This window comes from Aplidium turbinatum, chromosome 1 (genome assembly GCF_918807975.1).
Source record: "Aplidium turbinatum chromosome 1, kaAplTurb1.1, whole genome shotgun sequence".
Taxonomy (NCBI): domain Eukaryota; kingdom Metazoa; phylum Chordata; class Ascidiacea; order Aplousobranchia; family Polyclinidae; genus Aplidium; species Aplidium turbinatum.
The window spans coordinates 23,155,624-23,177,310 of NC_137472.1; the positions used below are offsets into that span (position 1 = coordinate 23,155,624).

General features: G+C 37.6%; 1 protein-coding gene and 1 long non-coding RNA gene across 2 annotated transcripts in view; one reads left to right on the top strand and one right to left on the bottom strand.

Annotated features, from left to right (window-relative positions):
* The window catches only part of LOC145770231 (uncharacterized), an 80,945-nt gene extending 65,856 nt beyond the window's left edge, over positions 1-15,089 (top strand). Inside the window, exons 7-9 of the mRNA XM_082581830.1 lie at positions 3,088-3,270; positions 9,634-9,806; positions 10,728-15,089. Of these exons, the coding sequence (XP_082437956.1) occupies positions 3,088-3,270; positions 9,634-9,806; positions 10,728-11,967 (1,596 nt within the window). The 3' untranslated portion in view covers positions 11,968-15,089. The remainder of the gene's footprint in view (positions 1-3,087; positions 3,271-9,633; positions 9,807-10,727) is intronic.
* Positions 6,116-14,132, bottom strand: LOC145770241 (uncharacterized). The gene is made up of 2 exons (XR_014289137.1): positions 14,030-14,132; positions 6,116-6,438 (listed from the first exon to the last, which is right to left on the bottom strand). It is a non-coding gene; the product is annotated as an uncharacterized LOC145770241 (long non-coding RNA).
* Positions 15,090-21,687: the final 6,598 nt, after the last annotated feature.

The window sequence follows — 21,687 nt, forward strand, 5'->3', positions numbered from 1 at the left end:
CACATGCCAACAAATAGTTCATCTTGAATAGCTTCGTCAGACAGCGGCCTTAATCATGAGTCGTGCAGTGCGTAGCTGGAGCAGAAAGACTCGACGATACATTCGTTGCAACAGTGCACCGGGTACTTCAAGCAGAAGTGCATGAGCTCACTTAAATCCTGGAATTTTTTTCCTTTTGTGACGACGTTGTACCACAAACTTTTAATTGAAGGAAACGGCTCTTCTGATGCTAGGTGCTGATGAAGCGTGTGGTACAGCGAAATGAGGCGTTCCTGGTTAACATCCGCACCCGTGGACTCTAGAAGATAGCGAAAACCAGAGAGTTTATCACTTGTAGGTGTTGAGGAGTAGCCTACTTCGGTTATTTTATCTATAAAAGAAACCCGTTGTGCCGAATAGCACGAAACGTGTGTTGCGAAATGTTTGATGCCAGGGGTTAGAACTTCGATCAAAGCATTCTCCTGCAGTGTTCAAAATGGCGGCGCTGACGCCTTGGGAGTTTCTCGTGTGAAGCGTCGCTTTTAGACCTTGCTTTGAAGTACCTGGCGCAAGAAAGTTTATGTAAGTCAGCACTTTTATGATTGCATCACGTGAAGCCTCCCCCCCCCGATTGTTCCTCGACCTGACGACGTTTAGTCTTCTCTCAGTTTTTTTCCTTTTTTTGTTTTTTATTTTTTTTTCCGTAAGGCACGGTGTTTGTCGAATAGTGATGGCGCGTGTCGAGTCACCTTGTCACCGAAAAAGGCAAAAATCGCAGCCCTGTATGTCACTTTGCTGCTTCCTGCCGTCTATTGTATAGCATCTGTGATCAGATGGAACATCACTTTTGATGAGCCTTGCCGCAGTTTTAATTATTTCTTTGGTGAATCTTCATCATCCTCATGCCTTGTTGTTAGGTAATGAGATCGGAGGATTTCGGATGTTTTCTCTCTCATAGTGACAATGTCATAAAGGATGGATGGATGGTCATTTTATTTTTGTTTGGATGCGAAACGCCGAAACATACATAAAACATAAACTGACAGTGTGCATCCAATGAGAGAGTGCGAAAGACCGTAGCCCTGAAGGCGTAGGAGGTCGTCGAGTCTGCACTCTCTCATTCAAATAGTTATATGAAAAAAAGTATTGCGTTTTTAAATATTGTAGCAAATTAACACAAAGAAGAAGAAGGAAGAACAGAAAAAAAAACAAATACAGATACTACAAAAAATAATAACAATTAACATATTCAGGTAGTGGATGTCGTTTTTATAGCTCTTGATTATTGAAGAAGTGTTTTTTGCACATTTTATTGAAAAATTTGAAGCCTTTTTTCATGTTTTTTTTTCATATATTGAGGTAAACTGTCCCATACCTTGATTCCCATGCATTTTAAACTTTTTTGAAATAGTTGGGTATTTGCCTATTAAAGGCCCTGACCTTCAGCTATATAAATAGATTCACCGTACTGTTTCTATAATTGGGTTTTCAGATATTGTGATCCATAAGGAAGGCAATTATCATTTGCTAAAAATTTCTTCATTTTGTATCTGAGGTCTGATATCGTTAACTGTTCTTCATCATTCTGTTCAAGATGGGAACACATCTTTAGAAATGCCTGGTCCTGTTTCTCATCCTTCGGTCGCCCAGATTTTCGACGTTTTGCCTCAGGTACTCTGCCGCATTGCAAGGGTACGTTACATCCATATATAAAATTAACACAAGAATGATGGTATAAACAGTCTGCAGCATGCAAATTGCCACCGTAATATTCAACACGACCTTTTGCGGCGAATGACCAATCGTCAGAATGTCTCTCACAACACTCTAATATAGTCCTTGCAAAAACACCTGCTTTAACAGAACTAAATCCAGGTCTGTCCGTGAGAACTCGAGTCCCACAAAACAAACAATGAGTCTTACTGTCGAAATTGCCATCAAGAATTCGAACACTTCGTTTCCTCGTGACGCAGGACCCACTTTCCTCTCTGTTCTTCTTAAGCTGTATAGTGTATATCGATGGGGTTGGTGTAACGTTTACGACAGTCTATGTGTACTTTTCGACCAGCTGTCGCAACAATGTTGTCCCCTCCATTAGTACTGGCAGCATTAATCCTATCAGCACCCTTTTGACGCAGTATACTGGAGGCTTCAGAAGCTTGAATTTCCTTGTCACAGATCGTAATTTCTTTGCAGGCATTTTCCCTGAACTCTTTTTCTGTGTATCCGCAAACTTTCTCAGGCAATCACGGCGGACCAAAAATTTGCCAATGCGAAATAATTGCAGTATGAAATTTACTTTTAAATGAGCACCAACACCGTAAGTGTAATAATTTCATAAAAATCGAATAATTCAGTATTTGTACATCAGCCATTTTGAAAAAAATAGCGGAATTTCGAAAATAGCGGATAACTTTTTTTCACCAAAAGTTTTCACGGGGATTTTTTTTGGTCATTGTACACAATGAACAGAACCAATGTGCAAAATTTCAGCTTTACACCAATTAAGTCAAGGTAAAACCCTTCAACGACTGGACTAATAGGCGAATTCTATTGTATTATAAATTGTGATCGAGATTAGAATCAAATGAGAAGTTGTGAGTGAATCACGTTAAAGTCGATTAAGAGTTACAAGCGTTGGAATCAATTGCTGTTCATTTGTATATTTGCTAGAAGTGTTGAGCTGCTCGTTAAAGTCATTCAGAAATTTTCATTTATCATCTCACTAGTAGAACTAATTGACCATTTAATTGACTGCTTTTCGGTGATATCCCATTAAACTATGTCATTATTCCTTTCCAAGTCTCTTTTCTGGTAAGAGATAAAAAGAATCGTGACAATCTGAATGAGATGAATTCTTCTTTGTTTGAACCTTTGCCACTCCAAGGGTCAAGGGGCTCTGCCTTTTACCACCCCTGGGTGGTAAAAATGGTAGAATGAAATGGATTGTAAAGTTTTAAAGTAATGTACCCTAGTACTCATAGTTTTGTAAAGTCTTTAATAGCATACAATACATACATTATAGTTATACAGAGTAATAGATATATTTTTTGTATATCTTATATATCTTTCTTGCGTAACTATTACTGTATTTTCTATTGTTAACAGGAGCAATCATGTGTAGTGTATGCTATGGACTTTGGTTTTACGGAGACTACACTTCTTACTTCATTGCTAGAACTTCCTGATAATTTTGTCAGCACTTCACCATGCGTGACCAAATGTTTCCTTGTCAACATTCAACCTGCAGGTGGTACAAAGTGGACAAGGAATGCCATTGAAGCATTCAAGGTATTGTTATTTTGTTACTGATTTTTCTCATTTTGTGGTATTTTAATTAGTTGCTGGTGCAGGAGTTGACCTGTTTTGCTTTGATTTATTGTCTTCCATCTCACATGCATGTTTTTTATTAAGCCTGCTCTATTTCAATGTCACTTTTCACCTAAAACGTAGTAACCAGAAGAACGCAGGAAAATATCTTATGTTGTGATACTGGTATATAGCCTCATCTTGTACATGTACAATGTACTTGTCGGTTGTTGTTAGTGTTATATACCGTAGCATAAGTGCTTGATGTTTGGCCCGATACCTCAGTAGGTTACGTGTCCAACTTTGTGCACAATAAAATGGCAAGATTTAGCTATCGTGGTTTGCTTGAGCAACTCATTCTAACTACTTGTCAAATTCATTCAGCGGCACCCAGTGAGTGGAATAATTGACAGGTAGCAACACTTCGAAAACAAGTGAAAGCTTTACTCTACCATTATCGCTGACAGGTCTGCATCAGTGGTCGAAAGCTTCTGCAAGAATGTGAAACTGTCAGGATTAATCTCTCAAAGAAGCTTGCTCAGTCTGAACTCTGAAGATTAAGATTTCCACAATCAATCAGATTATGGATATTAATGTTGGAAAGAAGGGTTTGCCAAGACCGATTTATGTGGTGCCTTAGTGCCACAGCTATTTTGGTGGTAAGCGTAAAATTGCTATCGGAGACGAGCTCCATACTCATTTTGATGAGGTTATTTGAAAGAATGGACATAGTTTATGCTGCTGCTAGAGCAAGAAACACAGGCGGAGGCTGTGCTTGGTTCTTTGCCAATATACTTGCCTCAGTATCTTGATTGTTCTATTGTCAAAATCCAGCTTTTTCTTTGAGATGCAATGTGTTTATTACTATTAGTTCGATACAGTTCTAGATCACTCTCTACACAGTCTGAAAAGAAATAGAAAGCAAAAGTGCAGTAGCTCTTTGGATCGCCTAATGCAGTGGCCACGAGTGATTCCCAATCTTTTTGTTGTAATCCTCCCTCTTCTTGGAGTTTTTCCTTTTTTTCCTTATTACATTAAGTAATAAGGGAGAAATGAAGTCACGACGCAACAGGCGGATGAAGTTATCAAGCTCAACGGCTGTGAAGGCAGATAAAGGCTGCAGCATGTCACCAACTCCAATCGGCTTGTCTTGTCATTGGACAAAGCTGGTGGCTCCGTCAAGTGTATGTGTGCTTGTTGAGTGTGCGTCATCAAGTCCACGTTAATCAGCGCATGCACAGGCATCTTTGCAAGGCACTCAAACCATCATTACCTGAAGTTGGTAGCATATGGCTGTACGAGTTGTGCACTCAGTCACTCATTTTGCACTTTTGTACTTAATTTTCACTGTAATCAAGTCATTGCATCTTTGGATAAGCCACCGTACTTACAACATCGGTTGTAGAAAAGGTTGTAGAATCAAGAGTTTTAAAACAGTTTTTCAACATACAACATTCAAGAATCAAGAGTTTCTCAAAATTAATAAATGAAATTGCTCTATAACGAGGTTTCAGTTCACTACATATTATGCAATCAGCTATAGTTTGTTTTACATTGTCAATTGAATAAGGCAGATTACGCACCTTCACGAAGTGGGCCAGTCTTGTAACGGAAGGAAAGTTTATATTGTATGTAAGGAAAGACCACTGAAAGTGTGATCGAAGCATTAACTTCATTGTTTACCGTTTTTGGAATGTCTGGTTACATACATTCTGATCGAAGGTCTTCTTTTATGAGTCAAGAACTAAAATAGTTTTTGTTGGAAAGAGGAGTAGCCACAAGCAGAACCAAGCCATACAATCCTGCTGGAAACGGACAAGTCGAGAGATGCAATGGCGTTATTTGGAAAGGTATTCAACTAGCCTTAAAGTCGAAACGCTTACCTACTGAGTGCTGGCAGAATGTACTGCATGATGTCCTACATTCGATGAGATCACTCGTATGCACAGCTACTAACTTCATTTCACATGAGAGACTTCTTAACTGTGTTTGCAGATCTACATGTGGATATTCATTATTCAATGCCTACGTAGCTGTTGACTCCTGGCCCGGTGCTTCTTAAACGCTATGTACGAAAGTCTAAAAACGACCTGTTAGTTGATGAAGTACAACTCATTGAAGCTAATTCACTTTTTTCAGTTTATTTTGCTGCAAATGTCACAATAGCTATTAGCTAATACTATTTAAAGGGGTTAATTATTATCAGAACCCAAAAATTGGACTTCCATCAGCATCAATATACTTGGTACTTTTCTTTTTGCGCCCTTAGTTTAAACTGACTCTAGAACAGGGGTTCTTAACCTTTTTTCCCTTATTACCCATTTCTGTCCAGATCAAAGTCCCATTACCCAAAATCTAATTTTATCTATTTTACCATATTAAAAATATAAAACAGCGTTATTCAGCAAAAACAACATTTAACGTAAAGAACGGCATCAATAGTTTCAGTGAGACATTTGCGCTGTTTTTGTGTACAATCGATGCAATATTGGGTGCGATTTTGGATACTGCACAAAGCAAATCTGACTTCAGATCTAACAGCTTGTTTCGAAGTTTTGACTTCAAAGCAACAACACTTGAAAATGCTGATTCACAGAGATAAGTGGAATGAAACATAGTCAACAATGTTAGTGGTTTTGCACAACTTTTGGATATGCTTATTGCTTTCCCCATCATTCCCCAGAATTTTCTCAAGCTTTCATCTTCAAAAGAATATAGCTCGCTCGTCTCAACACTAACTCTAAATGTACACTTAGCTATATAAACTACTTCAAACAACTGCTAACAGCAACGCAGCCATCAAGCTTGCTCATAAAACAACTGTAACTGAACTGATTATACAAGAAAAATCTTACTAATATGTCACAAAAATGAAATACATAAAACCGGCAACAAAAATGATGCGAAAAATAAATCACTATGACGAAAGAATTCTAAAAATGATAAAATATCACTGTGCTTGTTTGGTTGTTTTGAACGGACTCAAAACATAAAAAAAGCATAAGTAATAAAGCAACTTTACCACTTACAGAGCTCTGTGACATTGTTTGTTACATCTATAATTCTAAATATTCTGGTTCAGCTGATTACCCACCTGCTATCCTGAAATTACCCACATGTGGGTAATTACCCATAGGTTAAGAACCACTGCTCTAGAAGGATATGGGCAAATTTGAGGAATTTGGCGTTTTGAAAGAGTGTTTGGCAAGCTATTTTTTGTTTGGTCTTTTTAGGCGGTCTTTTTTTTAGCAATATGAATTGATGTTTAACAAACTTTGTTCAATTTTCCCTTCATAATTTACATAATATTGTCACTACTGCTTGCAGACTAAATTTATTTGTTTCTTAGCAACCGAAAAACACTATTGTAGACTTCTTTCTAAACTTAACTGCTGCATTCCTAAACTGACCTACTGAAGATTTTACTTTGCCTGTTATAAAGTTGTGCTGAAGAGAATTTAATATTCGAAATCGCGATACACAACAAGATAACTTGACATCAATTGGACTGGTCGTACATTTTTCTTGAATTTATAATTATTAGGCAGTGCATCCTATGGATCCGTAATTGGGCCTCTCTCTTGCACCAGCTTGCTGGGCGTGCAGTTGTTCTCTTGCATTATATTGCCTTTTTAATTATTTTTGTTCAATTTGTTTGAAGTTTATAAAGTTTTTATTCATGTGGTATATTTCAATAACTTTCAACAACAATTGCTTGTTAATTCAGTCATTGTTATATGTTAGACTCGTGATAGCCCATCCCAATGTATCATCTTATTAGAAAAAGACAACTGTGTTATAATTAATTCCAAACTGTATGTAACAATTGTATGTAAATAATTCTAACCTAGTTTAAATTCTAATGAGTCATTCCATTATAATTCAACAAATGGTGAACACCACGATCTCTTAGATTTTCTTCATTTTTACATATTTGCAGAGGTAGGCAGTAGCGCGCTACTTTTTTGGTAAAAGTAGTGGTAGCGGCGCTACTTTTTAGTTGGAGTAGCATCTGCAGTAGCGGTGCTATTTTTTTCCAAAGTAGCGGGAGAGGCGCTACTTGTTTCAGTCGCACTCCCGCTACTTTTCAATTTAAAGTGAAAAAACACTCGTTTTTTGGCAACACTGGCGTGGTCAAGCAGCTAGATAATCGGTTTGGTTGCAAAGTTTCGGTCTGTTGGGAATCTCGTTCAATGGTATGGAGCTGTGATCCTGCGATCAAGGTGACACCAACACCAGTCACGACTCCAAGGATGAATTTTTTGGTGTGTTGGCGCCATCCCGTGAAACATCGGTGCATAAGGAAACAGCAATTGTGGACGCCTTTTTTTCGGACAGGAGCAAGTCCTTGAGCTTTTCGAATACCGAGTTAAAACATCTGTTCATTAAATATAACACCCCCATTCCTTCCAGGGCTGCGGTAGAGAGACTTCTCTCTGTAGGAAAAGATGTGCTTAGCCAAAGCGGGAAGGACTTATAGTGACCTTCATTTTTAAATGCTTGTGTTTTTGAATGATGCGTAACAATAAATTTCCCTTAAAACATGTTTTCTATAACGACGTTAAAATGACAGTGTAAACGAATTATAACATTCGTTTTCAAGGACATATTTGCGTCATTAGGGATTTGAAGAGGGTTGTCTAGTGTCATGTTAGACAAAAGTAGCGGTAGGGCGTGCTACTTTGGTCCGAGTAGCGCTAGCGGGTAGCGCACTGCTTTTGTAAATTGGTAGCGTAGCGCTCGCTATTTTGGTACAAGTGGCGGTAGCGCGCTACTTTAAAAGCAACGGGTGCCCACCTCTGCATCTTTGGTACATATTTTAGAATAATATTCATAACTGTTGGAAGTTTTTTGATACCTTGTGTCGTTTTCAAGTTATTGCAATTTAAAGTTTTACATTTTTGCCACTAGTGGCGCCATTGCGCATGGGAGTATTTTGTGAAAATGCTCGAAAGTCACCATTTCTTGTCCAATTATGATGAACAAAGTGTCTATTCCCACGTTCTTCATGGGTGAGGAATTCAATTATGCTATTAAAATATCAAAAAAACAATTGCTTGATATGAAAATCCTCATGTTATTTTTTAAAAGTTCCTTAAACTTTAAGGCGCCCCCCACTCCCCTATGATTGCATACATTTTTTTTCTGATTGGCTCCATTTTGTAAAGTGATGGTTTATTCACCAAGAAATGAAAATCTTTCATTGAACTTTTCTCTAAGTGCTTCTATCACTTTAACTGTTAGCATACCCATTGCAAGCTAATGATTATGTTTAAGCTTATGTGAAGTCTTGGACAACAATTATGACTTCAGCGCAATTATGACTTTACAAAGACATAAAAATGATGTTTAAAATAAACAATACCACCCCAAATCAGAAAGATAAATTTATTAAAATATAGAATAGAGTTTTCACCACACAAGTGTGGCTTCTTCAGTATAATCTTAAATAGAATTATATTTGAATAGTTTCAATAGTTTCTATTCGAGTAAGATTATACCGAAGAAGACACACTTGTGTAGTGAAAGCTCTACATTTTAATGATCTCTACATGATCAAACTGAGGATGATGCTGCACGATGATTAAAATATGAAGCTGTTAAACTGTTTGTAAGTGATTAACAAGGCTTATACTGATAATACATGGGACAGTCAACCGCTTCAAGTCGACAGTTTGCTGGGTTAAGGTTTTATTGGACAATAGCTCTAATTACAGTACCAATCTACTTAAGAAACGCTAAAAATATTCTAGTTATCCAAGACTGCTTCAAAGGTGAGCATTCACTGCTTAGAAAGTAGCGAGCAGCCGTTACAAAATGCTAAAAGAGTGGCGCTCTTCCTACTATTTTATGAAAACTGGCACGCTCTGGTAACTTGGATCAAAAGTAGCGCGCACTTCCACTACTTCCAATCTACGCACTACCTTTGTCTTAATCTGGCCTTGTAAATTGAATTGACCTTGAAAACGAATCATATCACGTTTTAGTATCACCTTTGCTTACATCACCACTTCAACGTCGTTATGGAAAATGCATTCTTGAAATTTTATTCTTATGTATCGTTACGCCAATGGTTCCATCAAAATATCTCTAGAAACGAATTTTTTATTCTTTTTTTATTTGGAAAGTAGCGGGTAGCATAAGTACAATGGAAGCAAATGTAGGGCCTATCTGCTACATTGGAAAAAAAGTAGTTTGTGCTACTGCAGCGCCAACTCGAACAAAAACGTAGTGGCGCTATAACTAACCCTACCGAAAAAAGGGCTGCTACAAAAGTAGCACGCTACTGCCCAATTTTGTTTAGATTGCATTGAAGGTTTTAATACTGGTTGCTTTTTTTTAAAGGAATTTGTTCTCAACAAAAGATGCAAGCTTGTAGCTGCAGAAGGAATAGCTGAAAACTGGGAATCACTTCCTGTTAAACTCTATCTTTCTGATGATGATGATGTAGGTAGAAAGCTAGTTTTAAAAGGAGTTGCTCTTCCTATCCTCAAATTCGGTTGTTCTTCGTCTCAGAGGTGAGTGTTGACGTTACATAGATTCCGCAACCTATGCATTGCCTTAATGTTAGTCTCTAAAACAAGAAATCACTTACATAATTGGACCTCACGTAGCACAGCCAGTTTGATAAAAGGTAACCAAGCAGGGACAAGGATGTTGTGAGACTGACGATGTTATAACAGTATATAATATATAACAGCTTATCGTTTAACTTATATTCCAATTTTTGATGCTAAGCTCATCTGGAATGTTTTATTGTGGAAATATACAGATAAATCCAGACTTGTGTGGTAAAAATAGAGCAAAATGTATAATGAAATTGAGTTTATTGCTTTTCATTGCTCAATCATCATTATCCAAATTCACTTTTGTCCTCACTAGTGGTCGGTTGTTTTTTTGCAGAGATTGTTTTTTCTTTTTCTTTCTGGATCTGGATCCTTTTTCCCAATGTTTCTTTTTGGATCACATCCTACTTCTCTTTGGTCCGATTTTGTCTACCTTATCCTTCAATTATCTTTTCGTGGGTTTTTTGGGCATTCTTGTATTCTCTTTACATTCGTATTTTTTTATTTTCTTGGCCCATGTTATATCATCTTACTTTATTTGCTACTTTAGTTGTATCAATTTGGTCTTTAATGGTCTTCTTCACTTCTAGCATATGCATATCTGTCAAATGTTCAGTCCCTTTTTTCCCTTCTTCGTATTTAGTTTACTCCATCCATTGACCCTTCGTTTTTTTACGATTGCCAGTTCACTCTGAATATCTCTGTCGCGCTACCATACAATATTGCAGGGTATTTTGACCCGTTATTGTTCAGCAGTTTAATTGTTTTAATGTCTGGACAAGAGTACAGCAATGCGCTAGTCCTTCAAATTGTTTTTGAAACAATTACCGGTAAGTCAAAAAAAAATCAGAACATAATACTATTTATTTGCAGTTTGACTGCTGATTCATCAACACCTCTGAGCAGAATTCAATTGCATTTCGAGCTTTCCGAAGCAGCTTACCAACGTGCTGAAAACCTTTGTTTGGCCAGTGCAGATGCTTCTTCTCAAGGCCGATCTGATACAACGTTTGACCAAAAGAAGCTTGAAGAACAGCTATGTAGCGATGCTGAACCGACCTCACCAGACGTAGCTTTTTCATTTACATCAATCAATGGCATTAGCAGCTTGCCATCTGTCAAGCAATCTTTTGACCAATCTACTTTTTCTGACAACACTGCATTAGCTGTCTTTCCTCAAAATATTAATACTTTTGTTTCTTCAAACGATATTATGTCCATGAATGCTGGAAGCACAGTCACACCTGTAGACATTTTGAATCCGGAGAATCATTCTGATGCAAATTATCTTAGGGATGTTGTGAATCAGCATTGCCCTTTGACTAATTTGTCGTCTGTGGAGAACAAAGACACTGACGGGAGATTCGAAGATGCTTTTCTCGACGAGTCGTTACCTCTAACTCCTCGAAAAAATTTAATTACAAGTGATGGCGAAGTTAATGTTCATACATTTTCAAACAAGTCAGAAGCTGCTGCAGCAAACACTTTACAAAGCGATTGGCACAATGAGATACCTCCAGCGGAATCGCTGTCTATTGGAGAAAGGTTTGATTGTATTGTTTCACATATCGATCAGTATAATGTGGTGTATTTGAAAAGATTACCTACTAAAAATATCTTTCCACAAGGAAAAGGGTTTGTCATGACAGCCCTTTCGTTAGATGATTTTGCTGTGGGATATCCTTGCTTGGCTTGTTTTGACGAAGATGATGACTGGCACCGGGCTGAAGTCGCAGGTTATGAATCAAAACTTCCATATGTACGTTACGTCGACTATGGACTGGTGCAGAGGATCGATAATTTGAAACGGTTGTTAGTTTTACCGCCAGAATTCGTGCACACTCCTGCCCAAGCCATTCCATGCTGTCTTGCCTCTATGCCTTCTCCCACACAGATCGGCATGGACGAAAGCGACATGATGGCGATGCTAGCCAACCTTATTGGTCGCAGCACATTCATGTGTTTTGTTGTACATGAGAAAAGCAACTTAACAGGCCTCCCACTCGTAAAGTTGTATTCAAAGGACGACGATGTTCTGGTGGCTGACCAATTTTTGAAGGTGCTTAAGGATGCTCATTTGCCACAATTAAAAATTGATTTTGAATCAAACTGACGTTTATTTATTGAAAGTTTCCCATGGCGGTTGCAGCATGGTGAAACTTAGTATCACCACAGCACATATGCTCCCAGTTTCACCTTAATGCATGTTTGACATAACAGTGACTAACAGTCAATTTTTCCAACTGAGTGTACATTCCCACCTGTCTGCATACATTGAATTTTAAAAAGCTACCATTCACTTGTGTCATTTCATGCTAAGTCATCCAGAAAATCAGCAATTTTCAATCACCAGATAGAACTTTGAATTAAAATTTAGCAAGCTCATAGAGCTCACCAACCCGACTTAAAAATTTGACCAAGCGGGATAATTTGAATTTTTCATTCTTCTGGTTTTATTCCCACTTCAAATAGGGCCGCCGGTGCACATTACAGTCCTGCACATCATACTGCCAATAACATCCTCTTTTTTCAATTCAAGAGCAACTGCTACACTGTCTCTCCACCTTTTTTCCGGCCTTCCTCGCTTTTGTAGCATCAAAGCTACCGTTTGCATCCCATACAATATTGCTGGTCTTACCATTGCTTTGTAAACTTTTCCCTTCAACTTTTCTTTCACCATTCTGTCTGACACCTTTTTGTCACCTATTTGTCACTTGTTTCATTTTCATGGACTGTCGAACCAAGGTACTTGTACTCTTTTACTTGCTTCACCACTTCTCCATATAAATGCAATTCTGTCAAATTTATTTTCATCTTTGCTGTATATTCTGTTGACATCTGTAGTTTGAGATAGTCTGTTTTTTGGCTGATTATTTTCATACCTCTATCCTCTATAGCTGCTCTCCAAGTCTCCAGCCTCTGCTTTGCTTTCTCTCCCGTCGTTACCCAAAGTACAACGTCATCTGAAAACAGCATTGTCATTATTTAAACTGAATTTCAAATTGAGTTTTCCCCGAAGTTTAAACAATTATTTAAATTTTATTAACTTCATAATTTCTTAAGCTATTGACTTTAACATTTTTATCAAAGAATTGATTAACATAGCACACAAAACCGTGTAAAATTGTCTCCAACTCTGACCTTTAAACTTTTAAAAATTAAGTTTAAAGTTCAGTGATCTTTTTACACAAACTGGAGGCCAATGTAATTTCGATTTTGAACTCTAAGCTAAAGTTATAAAACATGGCGATCTTTATACACAGACCGTGTCAACGTGCAGCTTCAAATGTGACTGGAAGCCGATCTTTTAGTAGCTAAATCACTAGTATTAGTTGATAATTTGAGTAGTACAATAGTTAATAAATCTAGTCTCTGTATATTTTGTGTGATTTTTGAGCTACATTTGCGTTATTGTTACCATATAATCAATAGACCAGATTTCAACACTTGTGCTGGAAATCCTAAAAGCGTCTGGCAACATTGGTAATAAGGAAAGATTAGCCATTTTTTAACGTAAAATGTTTGCAATGATTTGAGATTCAGTGATCACACTTTGGCTATATGGATTCTCAAAACTATCATTTCAAAGAAATATGAGGCAAATTTAGTTTAAAGTCGAAACTTGACGGGCCTCCAGATTGCACGTTGGCAAAACATATGCATACAGATTGCTGTGGCACTAAAGTGGCTCAAATATACGCAGAGTATATTAATACCTACTCACACCAGAGATTTTGGCTATTAACAGATGTGTATGAAGGTAGCCATGGTTTAAACACACCCCATTTTTTGAGTGCACACAGGCGAAACAATTTTTTAAGGCCTAAAACTCAAAAGAGACAACAGATACTAGTCTAAGAGTTGTTTTTTTTCGCAAAGCTGTTAACAGGGTAAATCCAATAAAAAAAACTTGGTGAGTTCTATAAACTTGCTAGATTTCAATTCAAAGTTCCGTGGTCTCATTATACACCTCTGGATCACTTGCGATGGAGTGACTCTTGTAGCAACGTTCATATATTATTTCATTGCAGCTTAATCATTTAGACTAGTGACGACACTATTTTGTAATTGTGTAAATTCTGTTTTGTCGTTATTATACGAGGTCTGTTCAAAAAGTATCCAACCGTTTCTCTTCCTGCCAAAAGTAGTGCTACCTGCACCAATTTTTTAGGAGCATTTAAAGTGACTAATACTCCGCCTGTGTGAATCGTTTCAAGTGAATCGGCCATGCCATTCAGTGTTAAGCACTGAATGCAGGGTATACTGAAATGTGTTTGTAGATTTTTTTTCACAAATTGCATTTGAATTACACTTACAGAACTCACCGAACAGAGAGCATCAAGTTTAACCAAAAGTTTGGTAATAGTCAAACTAAAACTAATTGAAACACCAGCATGTTTTTGGAGATGAGGCCTTACGACCAACTGAGATAAAGGAATGGTTTAATTGCTTTAAAATGGCTGAACGTCAGTGGAGAGGAAACAACGCTCAGGGAGGCCATTCACTAGTCGAAATAAGAAGGTGATTGAGAAGTAGTAGTAGTAGTCCAGTTTTAATCCGGTGATGTCCCCGTTACCGAGAGTGGCCGGGTTCACCTCCAAGTGGCGCAATCGCCTCCACACCCTGCCTCCACATCGAGCTGTCCAACGTGTCCTCTCTTGTCGAGCCCACCTAGGTTTGCCATTTAGTACTAGAAGATCGTCGTTTAACAGGACTAGAAATCTTTGCAGGTGTGGGAATAACTATTTTTGGCGGGAAGAGAATCAGTTGGATACTTTTCGAACAGACCTCATATTCATGGTTTTAAGGACAGCTGTCTTGGACCACAAGAATGCCATACTGAGATCATGTGTCAAGTTTTGTAGGAGTTCAATTTTTGACTTGAGTTGTCTGTTACTTCAAAAAAATTTGGTTACATTTAGTTTAGTTTTTTTTAGGCTTTTTTTAGTTTAGTACACGGTTGTGTATTGGTTTATTTGGTTTTTTCAACCATACTGCTTCGATAACTCCAAGACGTTGTCACCCCGATCGTACTGAATCACGTCGTTTGTTTTGGGGTATGTGTTATGGTTCGTTTGTAGTTCTTTTTTCTGTTTTGATCTGTACCACAAAATCATGTCAACTGAACACACACAGCCTTGGTGGTTTAGACGAGGATTTGCTGATTTTAATTGGTTTTCTTCAGAGCCAGAAACGGATTACGAAAATGTATTTGGTAGCGTGCTGTTTAAAAAAAATGGGAAAACATGCAATTTTTCGTATTTTTATAAACTTTTCTTACTCCTCTCGTTCTACCACATGATCCTTACTACCAGCGGCATAGGTCACGTGTGTTTGAAATCATCAAAGAGTTCGAATTTTGGACAGGCCTTCCAGAAAAACAGAACATAAATGCAATGGGCGACAGGCTATTTAGTATTCCCAAGTAAAAACATTGCACACACAATTACATTGAGTAATTGTAAATTTGAATAATTGTACCCATTCACTATATGAAGGTGATTTTTGTCTTTTTACTTAGGTTGTAGGGGTCAAGCTAATCCATTAGAACTAGTTATTACGTTAATATCGTATTACATAATGGTAATTTCCAAGATGGCTGCCATTCCCTATAAATGACCATAACTCCCTACCTATTCACCTTAGGAAGGTGATTTTTGTCTCTATTCCTAGGTTGTAGGGGGGTCATTCCATTATATTTCAGGTCAAAATTAGAGAAAATGCCACCCACCCTCTCCGATTTGGTTGATTTTGACATATGTGAGAGATGGCAACCCACTGAGCTCAACAAAAAAAAAATTTTGAAATTGGTCGAGGGGTTTTAAAGTTACACCATTTTCAATTTTAACCGCACGGTGGCAGTATTTCAGCTCCAAAAAGTAAAAATGCCCCAATATCTGTTATACTGAAGCTAGGAAGTTGATGAAAATATGTAGAATACCATTTTGGGGGATGAGGAATCCAAATTTGCAAACAGAATATAAGAAAAACATGTAGTTTTGGAGTAATTTGATTATAAATATTTTTTGAGGTATATCTTTTGGGGAGAAATTTGCCCATGTAGCCGAAGAAAAAACAAACATTTTTTTTGGGGGGGATGTTAAGTTGGACTTATATTTTGATAAACACACTTCAATTTTGTTGTTCCATATTGTTCCTTGCCTGGACTGGTGGTCAAAATTCTTTCTAAAATTTTGCAAATTTTAAATGCTTTTTTAACATTTTACACTTTAAATTTTCGGCCACTAGTAGGATTTTAGAAGCTGAGCAGTCATTTTTTCATTTTGCGCCTTCATTTTTTGACAATAACTTTTTACCTTGAACGATTTTCGCACTGAAAACATCAGGATTGCACAGAAAAAAGATGCAAAAAAGGTAGATTCATGCTTATTTCACCTCAAATACTACTTTTTACCAATGAAGTGCCTCTCACTCACAGTACAAGCTGACAAAACTCAATAAAATAATGCACTAGGGCTGATGAGGCCTTCTTGCATAAATGAGTTTTAGTGTAGTACAAAGTGGCATTACTTGATTTTTGTGTACAGAAATATCCACTGTGTTTTCAATTTATCCTTGGAAATTTCCTTCACAATCACATCCTTAAGTCCTAATTTGAAGTTTGTTTTAAGTACCTTGTAGTACTTTGGTTCATTTTTTCAATTTTCTGATAAAAATTGGACAAATATGATGCTCTGAGTTTTTTTATGTTTTTTTTAAGTGGGTTTTTTAAAAAAAAAACACCCGGGTTTTTTTGGGTCGGGTAAAATACCGACAACCCTGGAAAACATGCATTTTACCAATTTAAGATCTAAGGAATTCATTTAAATTGCAATTACCGTAAAAATATGCCAAGATGAACATTTCAAATGGTAATTTAGATTTAAAGTTTTTCTTAATTTATTTTTGATATGCTAAGTTTGGGGGAATATTTCGGAGCGTTCAGAAAAAGATCCCAAAAAAATTTTTTTTTTCAAACAAAGCAATTGAAGTACAGTATAATTTATTTATTTGCAATCAGACTCAAAGTCCATAGAATTTAAATTTTTAACAGTCATCACACAAAATATGCTTCACACACAAAATATTTTCACGAAATTTGATTGATGTAAGTTTTGCATAAACCAAAATATTCAACTTAGAAAATATCAACCCATAATCCCATATACGTATATCGAAAAAATGAAAATAATTGAAACATAACTGATGCTTTGTCACAATATTTGCAGGGTTCAGCCATATTATGGTCCATTTCTTTAAGAATTGTTTTATGCGTCAAACTACCAATGTTTTATTATTCAGCTGATATCACACAGCTAGTCTGATCAAGATTTTACTACCGTTTCTTATCAAACCAGCACCTGCACCCTTATCATTTCTGAACTAACTTTTTATTGAAGTAGAAAACTGCCTGGCTATGATGTTTTTATTATTCAGCAGGAAAGGACTTGTTATACAGTTTGGTTTGGAAAAGAGGATATGCTGGATGCCACCCACTTCTGCACTTTTGAAACTACATCCAATGGTTACATCCAATGGTTACCTTCTACATCCAATGGTTACATCCAATGGTAGAAGTTACACTTTTAGCTCGCAAGAACTGAACAAACTTGAAAAACTTTTTAACTAGACTGATGTGCAATTTGGTGTATTTTTTACTGCTTAATCCTCACTCAATAATTTCTAAGCTGTACCTATGGGATTTAATTATACTTTTAACTTTTTTGATCATATGGATTGAAACAAATCACTGTCAGATGACAGACATTGCAATTTGCTGTTTCAAAAATGCCAAAACTTCATGTCAAAGAAATTGGAATTTTGCCAAACTGAGTATCAGTTTTAAACTGCAGTTCCTCTCAAAAAACAGATGGAACAACTAAAATAACTCATCATAAAGACATAACATAAACAGGTAACTAATTTCAGAAAAAAAAATTTTGAGTTTGGTCATGGCTACATGGCCAAAGCACCCCCCAAAGTTATCCCCCCCCAAATTTTTGAAACGTTGTTTTCATCTATAAATGATATATTTTCACCAATTTTGACAGGAAATTCAGATTCCTTGCCCCCAAAAATGGTATTCTACATATTTTGGTTGTTTTTTTAGCTATAAATTACGAGATATTAGCAAAACTTGAATTTTTGGGGGGCACGATGCCCCTGTCAGGTGGTGAATTTCAAACCCCCACAACTTCTAAACCACTTGGTCAATTTCAAAAATTTTTTTTTTGGTGTGCTCAGTTGATGATTGTGAACTTACTGCCAAAGTATGAAACATTTCCAAGAGTATTGGTTTTTTCATGACCTGAAATATAATGGAATGACCCAGGGGTCAAGCTATCCATTAGAACTAAGTGTTATGTTAATATCGTATTACATAATATTTATTTCCTAGATGGCCACGGTAACACTAAAATATCTTCTATATCATATACACTATTCAACCTTGGAGGAAAATATGAAAAGGAAAACGACCACAGGTGTTACGTTATTGTAACAAATGTTCTTTAATTGCAAATTTGAATTCTCGCACAGACTACCAAAAGCATATTATACAATTCATAATTAAGGATGGCTACCACTTTGCCAAATAATCTACACTGTTGTACATTGTGTTGCCCATGTACATCACATAGATGCATCACATCACATGATCCATAGTAACAACCTTTTTCGTGATGGTTTCATAAAGTCCCTGCGATAACGACTTTCCTGCATACACTGTCATTTGTTCAGTCCCGATTGTGACAGCATTGTGGACATTGTTGTCACAATCGGGACTGAAAAAATGGCAGTGCATGACGACGACTTTACTTGAACCAATCTGGCCGCTAACTACATTGACTATACCACTGAGGTGTGCCGCAGAATGTAAAGGATTAATGCAAGTGTCGAATTTTTGTTTGATTCCATCTCGGTCTTTCTTGTCTTGAGCAATCCTGGCTTTTGCCTTTTGTTTGTGTGACCTTAGTTTGAGTGTCCTCATCCATCATGTCATCCAGATCAGATTCCAACCTGCTGCATGCATGCAAACTAAGGGCCCATACCTTCAGCATTTCTGGCTTAAGCATGATGCTAACTATCCCTCCAGGAGCATGCCCATACTGCATGAAGGTCGTCTCAATTATCATATCACTCCAGATGCCATTCCATAAGCCAGCAGAATGGTGCATAACATGCTCACCCTTCATAAAGTGTGACAACACCTCTTGTGGTAGCCGTTCCATCTCATAAAGGTAGCCCAACCTATATCTCACATAGCTCATATGCCCCTCAGCAAAGAAGTATGGTAGCATCTGCGCGAGAGTGACTGGCCACTTCATTTGGCAACCTACAAGCAGATGCTACCTTTATTTTCGCGCTCAGCCCGTAGGAACATCATGGTGAGAAGGACAGGTTGAATCAAGACATCAACCCAAAGTTAGGTAGTTTGACTCTTGCTGGCTTCGGTTTCGAGAATTTTCAATAGGTCACCACTGCAATATAATGGTTTATCTTGAATGATTCCGTGAAGTGCCTCTTCAGCTCCCATTCGCAATGCTCTGACGTTCTGGGGGAACTTTTTCCCAGTGAGCATTTTCAACACACCGCCAAACACAGAGGACATTATATATCTGACAGACCGGTATCAACCATCAGTGTCCCGATAGATCCAATGAAGCTCATTAGAGAATGCATCCCTCGCAACCATAGAAAAACATTTGAGAACCTGTCTGGATAAGTCCATTGAACTTCTAGAGCGACCTTGTACAGCTGCAGATCATAAGTAAAAGCTACGAACTGTTGCCTGATATTGCGTGTGTAGACTTGTGCACAGGCCATTGATGTCATCATGGTATCTGGGTGTGACGGGATCATATCGTCTTTAGTTTTGCTAAACGACTCTGTCGACGTGCATCCTCAGTGTTCTACCCATTGTACTCTGGACAATCTAATGCGCTGTTCATGTCTTGAAGGAACGCAAAGTCCATCTCACTGGCTCTTCCCTTTGAAATTACTTGTTGTGCCAGCATACGCAAGGGCTGAACTGATCATTTGGGGGTGTTCTGTCGGAATGGCCCGTTTTGGAGAACCTTATTCGGAGAATCCGATTCGGAGAAATCCCGATTCGGAGACAGCCTTTTTCGGAGATTTTTTGAAAATCCAACGACGCCTTCTGTTTATTTAGAGAATTTTGTACTTTATTCCACAGTATCGTTTCTTTGGCATTCCAACAAAGAAAAATAAATTGAATTGAAATTTAGCGAAAAATAAAAAGCTAATTAAATTTATTTTTGAACCATTAAATTAAAATGTTTGCTCACTTAAAATTGACATATATCCTGCGTCGCCGTCTGTATGCAAACTTCGAATATATTCGAACCCTCAACAATTCGCGTGGTGGGATGGCGCAGCGGATAAGGCGCTCGCTTTCCAGTCATGCAATCCTAGTTCGACTCCCTGCTTAAACCGGTTGTTAAAAAACACCGCTCACCTCTACCCAGGGTGTAGTAAATTGGATGGGCGTAGTTGCTGAAGGAAAGGCGGCCGAGAGAAAGGAACTGGCTACCCTACTCCAGTTAGTGCCGAAGGCTTAGTATAATGAGAACCTTAGCTTCTCATCCCCCAATGCTTGGATCAAGTATGGGACTCACCTTTACCTTACAACAATTAGAAAATTCCAATCCCTAGTTAACAAGTCAATACAAAAACACCGGAGATGATTCAATCAATGTTAAATAACAAAACAAACAAAAAATAACAGTTTATGCGTACAGTTGGAAATTATGGCTGATACCACGTAGGAAGTCCCACATGGACTGAGGTGGAACATTGCTATGCCCATCGAAGCGAACGACAAGTTTCTTGATACGGTCGTCAGCATCTCTACATTTTTTCAACTTTTGTGGCTAACCCAGGTTTATTCTAAACTGCCACTTAGGTTTTAACTTAGTTGATTATTTATGTCAAACGCTATTTTGCAACTGTGTTTTTTTCGTTGACACTTTTTTGCTGAGACTTTATCTCATTAACCTCCATTGTTAATCATGAAACGCTGACAACTGTTTTTTTTTCTCGCTGAGACTTTGTTTTAACACTTTCACTGCCAGCGTTTGAAAAAATAGAAGGAGTTCTCCTCTTGCTCTAGTTGTCATGGTAATGAGAAAATATGTTGCGAAACTATTGAAACGTACTTTGGAATTTTGGAGCAAATCGGTGTTGCAATTGATCGGCGAAATGACCATTGCATTTACAAACGCGCCCCGCCAGTTAGCAAAACAGTTTTTTTTTTACATTGAATCAACCTGTTCAGACGTGAAATCAATGTAAAGAAAAACAGTAGGCCAACTGAGTGATTCAACGCATTCAGACATTGAATCAATGTAAATACGAACTGTATTAAGGCTAATTGGGTTCTTTCAACAAATCGAATGGCTTTTGTAGTCAGCAAAAGTTTCCCTTTTGCACACGATTTCAACGTCTGGTGACGTTGAAACGATGTAAAAGTGACAATTTTTGCTAGCCGGAGCTGGGCTACCGTACCGAAGTTGAACTTGACCAATTACGCGGTTGCAAACATATTTCCTTTCGATGAAACCTATAGGCTACCACGTTTGGTTTGCCTTTACATTACATTCAAAAGTTTTGTTGACTTCAAAAATTCTTAAATTGGGTGATCACTCATTTCTCTATTGTAAGATAATTACTTTCAATATACATATTCCACTGTGATTTTACAATTCTCCGAATAGGGATTTCTCCGAATCGGATTCTCCCAATAGCAGCAGACCCGTGTTCTGTGGCATCGGAGGCTTCTTGGGACCATTATATCTCTTATTTCGACGTCATA